Source organism: Syzygium oleosum, unplaced genomic scaffold, assembly GCF_021117445.2.
Source record: "Syzygium oleosum isolate NSW1041296 unplaced genomic scaffold, Sole_v2.1 Sole_v2.01, whole genome shotgun sequence".
Taxonomy (NCBI): domain Eukaryota; kingdom Viridiplantae; phylum Streptophyta; class Magnoliopsida; order Myrtales; family Myrtaceae; genus Syzygium; species Syzygium oleosum.
In genome coordinates, this window is record NW_026607485.1 from 32,569,234 (window position 1) to 32,586,104 (window position 16,871).

The 16,871-nt window shown below is 39.0% G+C and overlaps 1 protein-coding gene across 1 annotated transcript; it reads left to right on the forward strand.

The window, feature by feature from the left end:
- The first annotated feature begins 4,733 nt into the window (after positions 1-4,733).
- LOC115682522 (B3 domain-containing transcription factor VRN1-like) lies at positions 4,734-9,711 on the forward strand. The gene is made up of 7 exons (XM_056308919.1): positions 4,734-4,952; positions 5,579-6,023; positions 6,427-6,605; positions 8,128-8,407; positions 8,784-8,912; positions 9,008-9,180; positions 9,439-9,711. Exons 1-7 carry the CDS (start codon positions 4,734-4,736, stop codon positions 9,709-9,711), a joined length of 1,698 nt encoding a protein of 565 aa, XP_056164894.1.
- Positions 9,712-16,871: the final 7,160 nt, after the last annotated feature.

Genomic DNA, 16,871 nt, shown 5'->3' on the forward strand with positions numbered 1-16,871 from the left:
TCCCAAACCCTTGCCTCACGCAACGTTGCGATTTTCATTTTAATTCGATCAATCCTATGAGAATTCTATATGAGGAGTTGCCACTATTCTATTGAGATAGGCTAAAAACCAAGTGAGGTACGGGATAATACCTCACTTCCTATGAAATCTATTTCCTAATATAAATTCCAATTACACCTCTATTTCTCTTTTCCCCTCTTCTCTTATTTATATTATTTATTTATTTTTCCTCCATCGTCTTCCTCCCATCCTATCTCCTTTTACTCACCAGGTAGCTTTTAACACTTATTGATTCTGGAACATCAAAGCTTCAACAATGACATATCCATATCTCATACCAAATCAAAGATAACATGAACTACTATTGATCACAGTCAATCACTGATTCGCTGCTCTTAACGTCTAGCCACAGTCCCACACAAGTACATATCTAAATCGTGAATAGCACAACTCATCGTTTACCCCCACTGACCACCGATTTGTCACCATTACCAAAAGTACACCCCCTACGGCTGACTATCACTTTTGTCCATTATTGTTGCCACCCACCATTATCAAATTTAGGTTATTCAAGATCTATCAACGTTCATTCATCCTCAAAACAATGCTGCAATTTGCTTATCATCAAGCCACCATTAATCACATATTTCAACCATTCTGCATTCATTGAACAATTCAATCACCTACAATCGGACTACTGTGGAAATAGACAATACATGGGTCAGAGGGACAATTTGATGTGACAATAGGCTTCTCGGTGCAGGATCACAAGCAACTTAGTTGTCGGCTGATCTGGTTTAGTGATAGAGATTGGCAATCATGATAGTGGTGCGGCAAGGGAGCTTCGGCATCGGGGCTAGTCTCGGCTGATCCGGGGGAAGTGTAGTAGGCGATGGACAGCAGCAGCGGCTATTGGTGGTGGCAGCAGACGCCGGCAGAGAGGCGGCCAAGGTCACGGTCATGAGAGGGATCCACGACTTCTCTCTCTCTGTCTTTCTCTTGCTCGCTCTATGTGTTTGTGTAATTGTGAGCCATCTTCCTTAAATTGTGAGAACCAAGGGGTGCACGCGCGCACACATATATATCGAAAATCCTAGGTCTAATCTTAATTTTTTCAATAATAGACTTAATCCCTATGGGTTTATTCTAATTAAGCTCAAAGCCGTAGTGTCGTATGGAAGAGATGTGTGCTCTGCTTCAATTTAAGGAAATCTTATTACTCGCCAAAATTTTGAGTGATCCTCTTACTTATCCAAATACTCTAACCTGGAAACCAAACCGGGGCTTTTGTTTATGGGATGGCATAGAGTGTGATGAGAACATTGGCCATGCAAATGTTCTTAACCTGCGAATGTTGACACTTGAATTTTCGCCGATGGATTCAATAAAGTTAAAAATGGAGATTTCAAACTAGTATACCTGTGATAAATTTACCCAAAACTAATTTTTAGGTCATCAAAAATCCCAAACTTGTATATATGTGACAAATTGACATCCTATGTTTCATTTCATGTAGATTTGATTAGAAAGTAGGATAAACAAGAAACATGCATGGGAAAATTATTTGCTTATGCGAAGAGAATCCTGCCATCAGAAGAATTTCCAAGGAAATTTACCGAGGAAACTTCTCTTGAAATTCGACAAGAGGTTGCGGTTCACTGAGACAGGAGAAACTAATGAAGGCTTCGACTTTTCACAAGGTTTCGCAAAGTTTGTGAAGGAGTTGCACTTAGAAGTAGGGGACTTGGTGGTTCTCGCAATGGTTGGTCATGAGACATATGAAGTGGCCACTTATGACACAAGTTGCTGCAAGAAAAAAAACCAATTTCACTAAGAGATTCAGAAGTGAACCTTGTGAGCTCTAAATCCGTGTGTTCCTTGTTCATTTGAGCTGAATTTTCCCACAAGATGTGCTCACGGAATCCTTATGAGGCGTGCAGGTGCATATGCTAAAAGAGAAGGCGGTGGATTCGTTTAGGTGAAAGAAGAGGACGAAGACACAGACTAGATGGGACAATGCTTGCTTGCCCGTTAGGAATCCTAATTTCGCACACTCCCCGAGAAAAAATGAAATGCATTGGCTTGTAAGTATTGAATCGACTTCCTTCCTTTTGCTTGACGGGTGCATATAGGCCTAGTTGTGTTGCGACGATTAAGGGGACATAGCTTAATGCGGGGTTTTGCTAGCATAATAGTCTTTTGACCACTATTAAAATAATAGTATGTTGTGAGCCACAAATTATTGAAAGAGTGGATCCCACAACAATTTTCAATTTTTTGTTATTATTATTTTTGACCCAAAACAGGTTGTTATTTTCACAATAGATTAATGACAGCCATTTAAGCATTTCTCATTAATGCGTAATAAACAAGCTGATGCATTTCATGTTATCTTGCGTAAAAGTAGGATTCCTAGCAGGCATGCAAGAATCGCCCCCAATAATCAAGTCTTCGTCCTCTTTTTTCATTTTAACGAAGCGACTGCTTTCTCTTTCGGCATATGCACCTGCATGCCTCAAAGGTTTTGGTGAGCACGTTTTATGTGGTGACATAGGATTTAAGGGGACTAGGATTGAATCGATTGATGCCTGATTCCTGATTTGCTTTGTTTTTCATCATTTTTTGTGATCCCCTTTGCTTGTTTTTCCTAAGAAACATAATTCCTATTGCTCCGTGCCCCTACTTTTTTGTCGCTTAAAGGATATTCGAACATCTTATTGTCAAGTATTTCGCAGAATACACTTAGTCAAACCAAATGAGGTGCAGGGCTATGATTTCTATTCCGCTCCAATCATATATGGTCGTCGCGCATAAACATACCAAATTCAAACATCGACTTGATTCATTTGACCTTCAGTTCTATTCTATTTTTTGGCCCATCTCGTTTCCAGTCCATTCCAGGGGCATTGTCCTGCAAGTCTCCGACACGGCATAGTGTAGAGATGATGGACGTTTCGTTTTGTATATTCTCTTATTTGCGGCTGCGGAGAGAGAGAGAGAGAGATGGACAACGTCCAAAATGAGGGGCTGAGCCAGGATTTGGACGATGGATTTAGGGTTTCTAGTTGTTTTGGATATAAAAATGAGGAAGGTAATCTTGGGGGAACAAGCAAGCAAAATTTACCTTTTTGTATGATCAAAGCACATTAAAGTTCGTTTTAATGTAGCAAGTACCATAAGTATCAAATTGCATGATGTTGCGGAAGAAAGCGTTCGAATAATAAAATAGATAGAACAAGGAAATAAATTGGATACCAGATTTACGTGATTCGGTCATAGTTACCTACGTCCACGGGGAGAGCAGCAATAAATTTCACTATAGGTCAAGCAATATAACGGAGATTACAATCACACTCGAGTCACTCAAACACTTTTAGTGTTTCCCAAGCCCCAATTACACTCAATAACTCATGCAGTGTTTAGTCACACGATTCCTCTCGAAATAATCTCACAATTTCATGAAGGAATTATACATAAATTCTTACCACAAGAATTTAATCGGCTTCAATAATAAAAGTTCTTGGTCTTTTGGATGCAATTCACGAACAAAGCTTCGCTACACAAACAGCACAAAGACCCACTGCCAAGCACCCATCACCTATGGGACGTCACTCACAATATTGAGCACCCACGACACTCATGAGAAAACGATGCTTCAGTTCGTAATGATCCAATTTTACAATTCCTCACGAAATAATCTCATAATCTCACCAAGAAATTATACACAAATTGTTAACATAAGAATTTGATCGGCTTCAACAGAAAAAGTTCTTGGTCTTTTGGATGCAATTCACGAACAAAGCTTCGCTATACGAACAACATGAAGACCCATGGCCAAGCACCCACCACCTATGGGCGGTCACTGACAGTATTGCGCACCAGCGGCACTCATGAGAAATCGACGCTTCAATTCGTAATGATCCAATGTGCAGGAAACATGTATTAATATGTACAAGAAAATCAAGGTCAAATTCAAAGTCCATGTTGGACATTTCAAATCTTTGACCGTGACTTCACACGCACTAGGAAAGTGGATTTCAGAGTCTTTTGTTTCTTCTTCTTTCTCTGACAGCAACGACTTTCCTTGTCTGTCTTTTATTTTCTTTCTTGCACCCACTCCAAATTGTAATCCGATTTGCTCGATTCAAGACACCCACAAATAATAATTCATCTTATGTTGGGTTTCGTTCGCGAACTCAAATTCGAAACATATTTTAACACATGAGATTATGAATTCTAATGCAAATAACGTGGACCATCGCATTTTCCCAACGTTTGGCATTCCTCCTCCGTGAAAGGCGAAGAGAATGACTTGAAAAAGAGAAGGTGCACTGTTTGACTCCGGTGCTAGCAAAGTGGCGGAGCAAAAGCCCGAAAGAGAGAGGAGAGTTAAAGATACGAGAGACCGAAAAAACTCATACTCACGATTGGTCATTGTTCTCAAGGAAAGATGAGTTCGGTTTTCTTGGAGTCACCATCATTTTTTAGCTAATTGTGGATTAATGCGTAGTAATTTGGCCAATTCAATCTGCTTCAAGGTCCCAAATGGCGCTCTCTAAAAAGTACAGTTGCAAAGGAGAGATGATTGCGTTTGGCTGGAAAACAATAGGTCCGACTTCGTAATGTACTACTCAAACGAATACGATTACCTTTTAGTTTTCAGACACGAAGGAAACTCGACATGATGATATTTGATAGAACTTGCGTCCTGATCGACCAATATCAAGCTAGGGATGGAGATGGCAAAAAATGCAGCCTGCATGATGAGATTGAGCGGGATTTGTCACTCGAAAACGGAATTCGAGAAAAGGAAAGAACAACCATCATGTTTTTCAAGGCGACGCAGAACTTGGAAGAAGATGAAAGCAAGTACAGCCATTGATGACCCACTGAATGAGCCATTTAGGAAAGTGTACCCTCCATCCCAAGCAAAAAGATACAACAACATCAAGGTATAGTTCTCTGTTCTGTTTGTCCAACTATTTGGGTTTCTCTATGTTTAAAGATTTATCTTAGTCAAACAAAAGAGATGTGAGAGTGAACAGCTTAAGTCAAGCGTAAAGGGTCTACGTAGTTTCCAATGAAAAGAAACAGCTCTACGTCAACGTGAGAGGGAAGAACTTGGGACTCGGCAACTCCTCAATTTTTTGTCAAGTCCGTGAGCCACAAAACTAGACTGACAAAGGACACAAAATCTTCCAAATCCTGCAAAACGCATGGCAGCAATTTTGACGTTGAACAGTTCAAATTGACTGAAGTTGCATTGCATTCTACCTTGGAAAACGACGAAAGTAAAACAAAGGATACACGCAACTCAATCGACACGGAACCCTCAATGTAATGCAACTCTTCTTTCAAACACATTCACGCACGTAAGCTTCTAACAAGTTCCTGAGGAGATGATGGGAGGCAGACATTTTGAGTCCGAGACTCCACATTTCTTCAAGATTGTTCTATCTGATGCCCTTCAAAATGGAAGACTTGTAATCTCTATCTCTCTTTCTCCCCTTTCAAAACGAGTCCCTCAAGGACTAGCACTTCACATAAATTCGATGTTTTCATGTTCATCGTGCGACAGGGAATCCCGAAGAAGTTCGTGAGAAAATATGGGAGCAATCTGTCGAACTTGGTCTTCCTCCAGGTAGCCAGCGGTGATGTTTGGGAAGTGGAACTGCTGAGAGGAAACGACGGCGCTTTTCTCCGAAGAGGATGGCCAGAGTTTGTGAAGCACTTCGCCATCAAACAAGGGCACTTCCTAGTGTTCAGATACGAAGGAGGCTCCGCGTTTCGCGTGGTCATATTCGACAAGAGTGCTTCGGAGATTGAATACCCCGTCATTTCTGAAAATGATGATCCAAGAATGGAAGAAGATGAAGGGGACACGTTAGCTGAAGTATTTGAGGATCATTCCCATCAGTCACGCCGAAACCAAAGGCGAGAGCTGCCTTCATCAACATTATTATCTTCATCTTCGAAGAAGAAGAAGAAAACAAATGAGCGCTTGAATAAGCAAGCAGTTGGAGGTAGCTCTTCATTTTATACTATTTATTGGAACATTGTGAAGCAACTATACATTTTTGTAGCAACGGTATTTATATCTCAATGCACAAGATTAGTGTACTAAATGTCGTGTTAGATTATTAGAGAGCGTTTAAGCAAGTGGACCCATAAAAAAACATATGTTCTCTTATAAAAGTCTATCAAAACAGTTTTAGGAAATCAAGCATTATCCGAATGTTAATTAGATTCTTTCTAGTAAGCAATTAATGTAGCAAAGGTTGACACAAAACTACGCCATACCTCCTATAGTTTTAGTTATAACAGGATTTCAGGGTGAAAAGGCTATTCTGGCAACCGAACAGGCCATATCTAATAAATCTCTGCCCGATCTTTAACATGTTTGTGTTCATCTGTTTGAAATTTCAGGTGGTGGCAGCTATAGTGTCTCTGATGTCAGTGCAGGCCTCAAATCTGGCTACTGGAGAAGGTATCATCCTTTCAGAGGCAGTGAACAATCTGAGGCCCTAGAAAGAGCTACTTCTTTCCTGTCTCCAAATCCATTCTTCTTGGCTTTCATGCAACCATCCTTCATTCACCACTCTTTGGTAAGGAATCAAATCACTAAGCTCTAGCCAATGCCTAAGAGTTAAGAGTGATATTCGAATCATCGTTAAACCTTATCAGCTAATAAAAGATGCGTCAAATGGAGATGGAGTCTTATGAAAATAAAATCATGGTTGGTTTGGTTAAACATACGTTGTGGGTTCGCCTGCTTGAGTAAGTTTAGGCTACTAGAGTTTGTCTCTAATGTTATAAAAAATTGTTGGTGAGATGCTCTGTTGTTACAATTCTTGAGTGGTCTTACGAACAATAAAGTCTATATGGATCATTCAATTGTTGAATGATAATGTTATTGAGTGTCAGAAAATGGTCCACTTATTCAAGCGCTCGTACTATTCACTCACTAAATTTTTTTAAAATCAGCCTTAACAAATCTAGCATTACTCTTAGGGCGTCCATGATAATCATTTTGTTTCTGCCCAGAACTAGTTTTCTGTTCTCGGGAACAGATTTGGAACAGAAACCTGTTTGGTAATGCAATTCCATTTTTCTATTTTTGGAACAACCTTTTGTTTCAGAACTGGTTCTGGACCAAAGATCAGAATAAAAAAAAAAGTAGGCTTTCTGTTTCTAGACGAGAAATGAAAATCATTTCTGAAAGAACCTGTCTTCTCTTTTCAAAACACATCTCTTCATAAATTTGGCCCCGGTCTAACATGGTCAGACCGTTCCGAACTGGTTCGGTCCCGGCGGGAAAATAAAAAAACTAGAAAATTCAGAAAAATCAGAAAAAAATAAAAAAAATAAAAAAATAGAAAATCTGGAAAATTCCTAAAAATCTCAAATTTTCTTTTCAGAAAATCCATAAAAATTGAAAAATTCCAGAAAAATTCATAAAAATTTCCGGAAAATAAAAAAAAGTTAGATTTCGGGAAAATAGGAAATTTGGTGAATTTTTTCAAAAAATAAAAAATTTCTTAACTTCATAGAATGGCTTAGAATACCTATGGTCACCCACTTTGAGTGAAATTTAAATTTTTTGAGGTGCCCAAATAATATTTTTGAAGACTCCTTAGTTTAGGGATTTAAAAGTGGTTTTAACCCCTAAAAAACCCTAAAACGAGTTTAACCTCCAAAATGGGTCTTTACCCCTAAAAAATCCTAAAACCCTAAAAAACAACACAATCATTTGAATGAATAATCCTTTAGGGCTTTACTAGGGTTTTGGTGTTTTGATTGGTTTTCATTTTAGAGACCATTTCTAAAAATATGGATTTTTGTTCCGGAAAATAGAATTTTGTGTTGTTATCAAACGGGTTTATGTTCGAGGAAATAGAAATTTTTTGCTGTTATCAGACGGGTTTTTGTTCTAGAAATAGAAATTTTTGGTCGTTATCAAACGGATTTCTTTTCTCAGAAACTCATCCTGGGAACAGAAATAGATTATTTTTGTTCCAAGAATTGTTTCTGGAACAGAATGATTATCATTCGTGTCCTTAATTAAATGAAAATTTTCTATTGCCATAGTGTTCTGATGAAATATTTCAACTATGCGACATGTTGCAGAGTGCACCGGCTAGGTTTTTCATGAAGTACATTCCCAATTTCAGAAGCGGTGGAGACATAAATCTATACATGTCAAATGAGAGATTTTGGTCGGTCCGGTACAAGTTTGGAATATACAGCGGAAGGCCACAAATCAAAGTCAACCGTGGTTGGAAACATTTTGTGCAAGACAATAATCTCAAGTTGGGTGATGTTTGTGTGTTTGAAATGACGAGGAAGGTTGACCAAGTTTCATTCAGAGTTGTCATCTTCAGAGCCAACCAAGATGCAGTCGAATTCGGTAGGCGACATATAATTTGCACATTAAAATTTGTTTCATTCAATAACTTACGATTTGGAGGGTGCTCATATGAGTATCTACTTTGATTTGTGCCTTCTGTTGGAATACGATGCATTTGGTATTGGAAATTAGTTCATTCTCACTTTTGCTTCCTTATGTCGGAAAGCTACTCAAAAGTTTAGAAACCTTGAGCATTTTTTCAACCAAGTTGTTGAACTACATTGTTTAATCCAATTCTTGAGCTTGCATAGTTGTTTTAATCAAAGTCTCTTCAGCTCCAAATGGACATAATCCATTACGGTCTTTATGATTTTGGATTTTGCTGTCCAATCCTCATTCTTCGTTTTGCCTCTATGGGCGAGATCAATTCAAACAGAAGAGGCTTCTCAACATAAGCTCAAAACAAGCTCCAGCGAACCGGATAAATCTGAGCATGGCCAGGCCAAAAATGAAGAACCCGCTTCTCATGATCAATCTGCAGGCAAAAGTTTTGAGGTTGAACCAGGTAAAAGAGCTTGAGATCCAAATTTAGAAGATTACCATTGGCAGAAAATAACATGTAGACAATATAACATCATGATGATTTGATGTATTATACAGCCATGCAAATGTACGCCCTCCCTGAAGCACGCGGCGACGGCGAGGAGGAAGGCACCGGTGGAATGGTTTCGCCAAGTGGTATAACATCTATTGAAATTGCGAGCAAGTATCGCACGAACCGACCATCCTTCCGAATAGTCATTCGCCCAAAACACTTGCGCAGATCTACTCCGGTTAGTGACAATACCAAATACATTTGCCATATGTAGAAAATACATGCCATACATAAAAAAAGAACAAGTTCTTTGGAAACTGCAAGCAAGTTTCGCACGAACTGACCATCCTTATAAGAATCCAAGTAGTCATTTGCCCAAAACAGTTGCGAGATGTACTGTAGTTTGTTTTATCTTCTAGATGGACCAAATTGAGCCGAGCTCACACACATTCTTCGATTCCAATTTATTTAACATGCACTGATGGTCTGCGTGCAGAATTTACCGGCAGGCTTTGCCAGGAGGTTCTCAGGGCATAGACACATAATGGGGACTCTAAGAGGTGGCCGCAGAACCTGGCCTATCAAGCTTTGTGTGTATCCTCAGCGCAATTCCAACAGCTTCAACGGCAAAGTCTCTGCAGGGTGGTTCAATTTTGCAAGGGACAATGCTCTTCAAGCAGGAGATATCTGCACATTCGAGCTCCTCACTTCAGACCTCATGGTTCTCAAAGTCTCCATCTTCAGGAAGGTGTCGACTAAGTTACACTGATGATGACAACTGGTTGTCTCCCTTATGCAGCGTGCCGGGACTGTAAACCAGTTGCTGTTTGCACATGGTAGTTTACATACCATGAAAAATGTTAAAAAATATGTCTCGAGTTTGAGCCCATGAACGAAACTTAACCTGAGATTAATTGTTATTTGTGGAGGTTGAATCTGAGCTGGATATTATGGACATTTGAAGTTGAGCAATATATAATGCGGAAATTGCATCGGTAACGAATTCACGATCAAGAACGTATTTCTTTCCTTCTACGAGTTGGACTCGGTGAAGAAAGAAGACAAAATAGGAAAGTCAAAAGGTGGATTTTGTTGACCGAAATATGCACTTTCCTGGCGGTGGCTATTTGCACATAATTAAGGGTTTATTTCTTTTTAGTTGTGGCCACATATATATCTTCTGTTCGTGGGAGTAAAAAGATATGGTCTTGAAGCGCCACTTTTTTGTGTGAGTGCTTGGTGCAGCCGTTGAATCGCAGAGGACTTCATCGTGGCTGTGAAGGTGTCCTGGGAGCGTCGCTTTTCGACGCGAGCGCTTGTCATTGGTTTCATTCATGCAATTACATCCAAGATAAATTAGTGTTCAAGCGAAATTCTTGTGGTAAGATTTGTGTATAATTCCTTCGTGAGATTGAGAGATTATTTCGTGAGGAATTGTGGGGCTAAACACTGCGTGAGCTATTGGGTGTAATTGGGGCTTGGGAAATATCGAGAGTATTTGAGTGACTCGAGTGTGGTTGTAATCTCCGTTGTATCGCTTGATCTAGAGTGGAATTCCGTGCTGCTCTCCCCGTGGATGTAGGTCACTACGACCGAACAACATAAATCTGGTGTCCGATTTATTTTCTTATTCTGTCAATTTTATTGTTCGATTGTTTGGCGTCCGCAACAAAAAATATGTATAAGCTCTTCCATATGCCAAAAATTCCAGAAATCTGGGTTGGGTAGTTTTTGCAGATTTTAACCATGAAATCTATTTTGAATGTAAAATTCCTAGGCCTATGTAATGGAGTACTTGATCTTACTATGTTTATAGATGGATTGCATCTAAAATGCATTGCTCTAGTGCTCGGCAATATACTGCCTTCTTACTAGTTGTCAGAGTATAATTTTAGATGTACGTGCATCAATTATACATGCATGATCTAGAGATTCCGGTATCTTGAATTGTGAGGAAAAAGACGCGCGGACTATTTTTTTTTTTTGGTATCTTGAGTTAGTAAACACCGGAAATATATGTATGCGATGTCACGTATTACAGATTCAATCAGATTAGACTAATTAAGAAAAAAATAAAATACAACAATCGAAAGTTGGAAAATATGGATCTTGAATGTAAAATCCATGTCAAATCTAAAGCCAAAACACGCCTATGGAAGTACCAAAGAGTAGAACTTCTTTACTCCTAAAATTACCCTTCCCAAGGTCCACTAGAGCATAAGATGCCTATTGAAACCAATACGAATGTTCAGCCACAACAAGTAAACACCGTTTGAATCAATATCTATAGATGTTATTGCCTCATCTTCTATTTCATTTTTGCACGCCAAATAAAACTTTACATATCCCACACACCAATTATATTGTTTTTTGCAATCAAGGTAGTTAGTCGAGTTGGTTCTTATTTCCAATTAATTTAGAACCTTTTTTTTTATCACCATAAGTTTGAATTTTTCAATCACTCATCGATCACCAAGAATCTTGATTCCTCTCTAGTGTAAGTTCAACTTGTGTGTCAGGCGAAATGATCACTCCAATTTCATTTAACTTGCATTCATTTGTGCGACAGTGATGGGTTTGTGCAAAATGAGCGGTAACTATAAATCAAACCCAATATTTTTACCGTGAGTGTGGAACTCCTATCATAACGTCCAAAAAGTTGTCAGTATTGTTCATGCCTTCCCAACATTCTCTATTAAAAAAAAGACTGTCATGTGTTGCAGCTAGCAATATCACCTAGAGGTGGGGTTGTGAATATGTGATATTAAAAAAATTAATTGACAATTTAGTGTGGAATTAAGAAAGTCAAGTTGGGTAATATCAGACTCAAGAGAAATCAGAGTCTGAACACTGACAGAGATACGATGATATTCAAAAGTGTGCAAAATTCTATCAAAAATAGAGAACAAGAGTTGAGGGATAAAAGAAATTGCACAAAGAATTTATAGTGGTTTGGCTTAGGGTAAGCCTACGTCCACTCTCTCACGCTAACAGCCTATTGGCTGGATTTTACTAGTCAATCAATTAGAGGTTACAACAGTGAGTAATGATACTCAAGCTTGTGACAGGTTTCACAATATCTCTCAATCTCTCTTTCAATGCCTCTTAAGAATTATAGTTTGTAACTCACAAAAGACAAATATGTGAGATCGAAACTCTTTTGAACTTTGAAATTTTTTATTCTTAATCTCTCTTGCTCTTCGGCATCTTCGTCTCCTTTTATACTCTTCCACTTCTAACCTATCCGTTGGACAATTTTCAGAGGATCATTCTCCCAGCAACCTGTTAGATGCAAATGCTCAAAAGAAAATTGAGTAACCATTGAGTGATAAGATCTGAATCTCTGTTGATTCGGTCGCTCATACAAACAAATCTTGATTTTCATAAGTAGAGTTATTCAATTAAGAAACATAGCTTGTCTTTGGAATGATTGCCAATCAGTAAGGATGTCTTGCTTGAGAAATCACTTTGTAAAACAATCTTCAATACTTTCTACGTTGGAAATCCGAATCAAATCACTAACTGTTGCGATATTTTCCGTGTGTAAATTTTGCTGATATCCATACTGTTGATTTGATGATATCCATGCTGTTATTGTGATGATATCCATGCAATAACATTGATGATATCCGAGAAGAAATCGTCAGCCACTATACTTGAACAATAGCAAATGGAGTCCGAATAACATCAAGATTAATATAGACTTCTCTTCATGGCCACAATATTCAAACAACATTAAGTAGAATCTGAATAAACTATTCTTCATGAGTAGTTCCTGTAAGAAAAACTTCTATGCAATTATCAGATTCAACTATAAATAGTTTTGTCAACTTCAAAATATATATTAGAATATTTTCTCAATATTATGTTTTTCATACAACCACGAATTAATTAAACGATTTTGGTCTGCAAGGGTTGCACGACAATCATTCAATTCCATTTCTATGGGGACATGCAACAGAAACTTAATATTTTCACTTGGAGTGTTAAGCGAGAGTTCAAATCCGAGTTTGTCAAGGTAGGTGGTTCATTTGAAATTGCACGGCAGAAATTTACTCTTGCTGCGTCTGAAATCCTTTCCTGACAATGGTTAAGAGTCTACCATCGCTGCAAATACATTGCAGCACTTGAGGACTTTGATCAGAGACGGCAATCAATGAACGAATGAATGGTCTTGCTCTTCCCTTTCTTGGAAAACAGCGAAATTAAAAGATGGACATGCATGCAATTACTTCAACGTTTGCTACACGCCTTCATATCAACTGCCCCAAAGTCTTCGTTTCAGACACCCCACACAAACTTCTCTGATCCAGAAAACGAAAAACCATCGACTCCTTTCTTAAGATTTAGCAAAAGGCGATCACGGTCCCCGAGCTCAGACGATGGGAGGCAGATTTTACGAGTCCGAAACTCCCCACTTTTTCAAGATTATTCTATCTGATACCATCCAAAATGGCCGGCTTGTAATGTCACTCCCTCTGTTTTCTTCTCTTATCTTTTGTATTTCTTCTGCAAATCTAGACTTGTAAATTCACCCTTTTGAGAGATGTTACCAAATTCACACCAAAGTTTTTGGTTTGATACATAAATCACGCGACAAAAATAACAGATATGGCTACTTAATGCTCGTACCACATTTTCTTTTGATAAATATACGTAAATTTTCTCGGGACGAGCACACACTTTCTCATGCATAAAATTGTTCTCTTCTCGTGTCCTTCATGCAACAGGGAATTCCAAAGAGATTCGTAAGAAAATACGGGAGCAATCTGTCGAACTCGGTCTTCCTCAAGCTGGCCAACGGCGTCTCCTGGGAAGTGGAGCTGCTGCGAAAGAACGACGGCGTTTGGCTCCAACGAAATTGGCCAGACTTTGTGAAGCACTACTCGATCGAACATGGTCACTTCCTAGTGTTCAGATACGAAGGAGACTCGGTGTTTCGCGTGGTCATATTCAATAAAAGTGCATCGGAGATTGACTACCCCGCTCTCTCTGAAAATGGTGGCGACGGCAAGCGTTTGTTGTCGCCAAAACTGGAGGCTGGAGATGAAGGGGACGTCGTGTTAGTTGAAGAAAGGTTCGAGGACCTGCCATCGTTGCCGGCATTATCTCCGCTTTCGAAGAAGAAGAAGAAGAAAACAAGCTCACAAGCCTCTGATGATGAACGTGCGAATGAGGAAGCCATTAATGGGGTTGGAGGTAGCTCGGGCTATTCTTCGATTTGCAGAGACAGATCTCGGGTTAAGAAAAGACGAAGGTCGAAGGAAGAGGAACTCGGAGGTATGAATTTACAACCCGACTATTTGCCCTCTCTATTAGAATATTTTATATTTTTCTTGCCATTTGTTTTGCACAAAAAACAATTATCAGATAACGCCTCTTAGTTATCAAAAAAGAATATCACGATTTTTTGTCCCATTTTCCATGTTCACGACTCTTTGCGATAAGAGTGGACACCGGATTCGGTTCAACCATCAACCGGTCGGTTCAATCCGATTTGGTTTCTGAATTTGCGAACCTAGAACTGGTTGGGGTTCTCGGTTCTACAGTCGGAACCGTCGGTTCTAACCGGTTATAGAACATTTGTGAAATCAATTTTATTGACATAATTATTTGAGGGATGTGACACTCAAAGTTATGTACTAACGTCGGGAAGTTCTCCTTGTAGCAAAAAGAGGTGGGAGCTTTTCTTGTGCCAATAATTCATGCATTGAATCTGGGTTTTGGAGAAGGGTCCGACTTTCGACCCGCGGTGACGCGGGGCGTCAAGTGTTGGAAAGAGCAGCTTCATTTCAATCCACAAATCCATTCTTCTTGGTTCTCATCCAACCATCCTTCCTTCATCCCATATGTACTTTGGTAAGAAATAAAACCACACAAAGCTTTAACATAAACATGTTTGTCCTATAAATTGTAATGAAAAGTGTGATGGGTCCAATAAGTACTTTTAACTTCTCAGTGCTTGGGAAATCAAACTAATTTTCAAAGATTAATAGATCAATATTTTCGTGAGAGTTTTGAGATAGTGGGCACTCTTGACAGTTTCGAATTTCCCTTTGGAGGACAGTATATCCTGAACTGATGGTTACACTTACATACTTCTAACTGAGATTCTGTTCTTCTTTTTTGTGCAGAACTTACCGGTCGGTTTTTTATGACGTACGTACGTAACGTGAACGAAAACCTTGATGTAGATCTCTATGATTCGAACGGGGGAATGTGGCCTGCTCAATACTACTTTGGGATATACAACGGAAAACCACAAGTGAAGATCTGTCGAGGTTGGAAAGCATTTGTGCGGGACAATCTTTTGAGGGTTGGCGATGTTTGTGCGTTTGAATTGATAAGGATCGACAAGGTTTCCTTCAGAATCGTCATTTTCAGAGCCAATATAGATGCAAGTCAGCGCCCTTCTTGCAAGCACGGTGAGTGGCACATAATTTTACACCTTCAAAGGATCGTCATTCAATTTAAACTTGGTTTCTATAACAGATATGATAATTGCCTCCATCGGATATGAACATGATTTCTTTACTCCCTGAGAGTAACTGACGAAGATGAGGTTGCAGTGAATGAGAGGGACCGAATGAGACGTGAGCAGGAAGCACAAACAGAAGGAACCAATTACTATGCAGACGCAAACACCAATGAAGGCAAAACCAGTAAAGGGAACCCCAACAAAGAAAAGAAAGGCTATGACTCAAGGGGAGTCTAACTTGATAAGTGATGCTGAGAAGTATGAGCCTGTTATCCGTCCGGTCATGAGTACCCTCAATGAGCTGAAGGTCCAGGATACAGAGATTGCCAATTTTGTGATCAAGGTGAAAAGTTTGCAAAGAGCATTTGGCCATCATCTTTTTCAAGTGAAACAAATGATCCAATCTCTATCATGCTTCGATCCTATCGACCTTTACGTTGACCCCACTCAGACCTCAAAATCATCTCTCACCTCTCAGCAGAACATGAAAATGAAGAAAGATCGAAATTTTTTCTAGGTATCAAGGCCCTGTTTCCTCCCTAATATCAAATGGCTTTCAGTCTTATTGTCTTTTTGTTTTGACTGACCAGCTGCTATGAATGAATGAATGAAGTTGAATATTCCTCACTTGACTTATCTTTGAATTCTTATCGCTTTTTTATTATGACAGAAAGGGGGGAAGGTATATATATGCAACTGTGTTTCGTGTCTGCACAACTTGGAAGATATTTAACCTATAGATGCACGAAAGTTATATATGCAGAAGGTGCAGTGTGTGCATAAGCATAAATACTCACTTTGCAGAAGGCCCTGTATCTACAGAAGCTCTAAGAGATGAGTCCCGTGTTTATAGGAGCAGTTAACTTTTGAATAATTCTAAGGTTGCAGAAGCATTAGTGAATATGTTGAATTCTGCAAAATGAGAGTAACTCTGATTAATCCTTAAAAATGGTAGACAACATTTTGAAAACCATTTATGTCCAATGATGAGATAGTGCTCTCATTTGATTATCATGTGACTAAGTAATCTGTGTAGAAGTAAGAGCCGGTAAAAACTTATATTTTTGCTCATATTGCTTCTACATGGATATCTCCTGTAATATTCATTGAATACCTTATAATTTAGAGATTTCAATGCTTGCTTATGATGCCCGAACTCACATTGTATTGGCATGATAAGCAAATCTCATTTTTAATTACGCGCAATATAAATTCCATATCATTTGTTGCGTGAAAACATATGCATATTCATTAAAAAAAAATGGGGAGATTGCTGAGACCATTCTCTATGTTGTTTTGAAGATGACAAACTAAGCAAATGCTTCTAATGTGCTCAATTGGTTGTGTACAGTCAGCTTGTGGATGCACAGGACAATATACAGATAGAGTCCCAACAGACTCGTCTAAAAGCTGGTAGTGCTTTCTACTGAAGACGAACAAAGTATTGGACG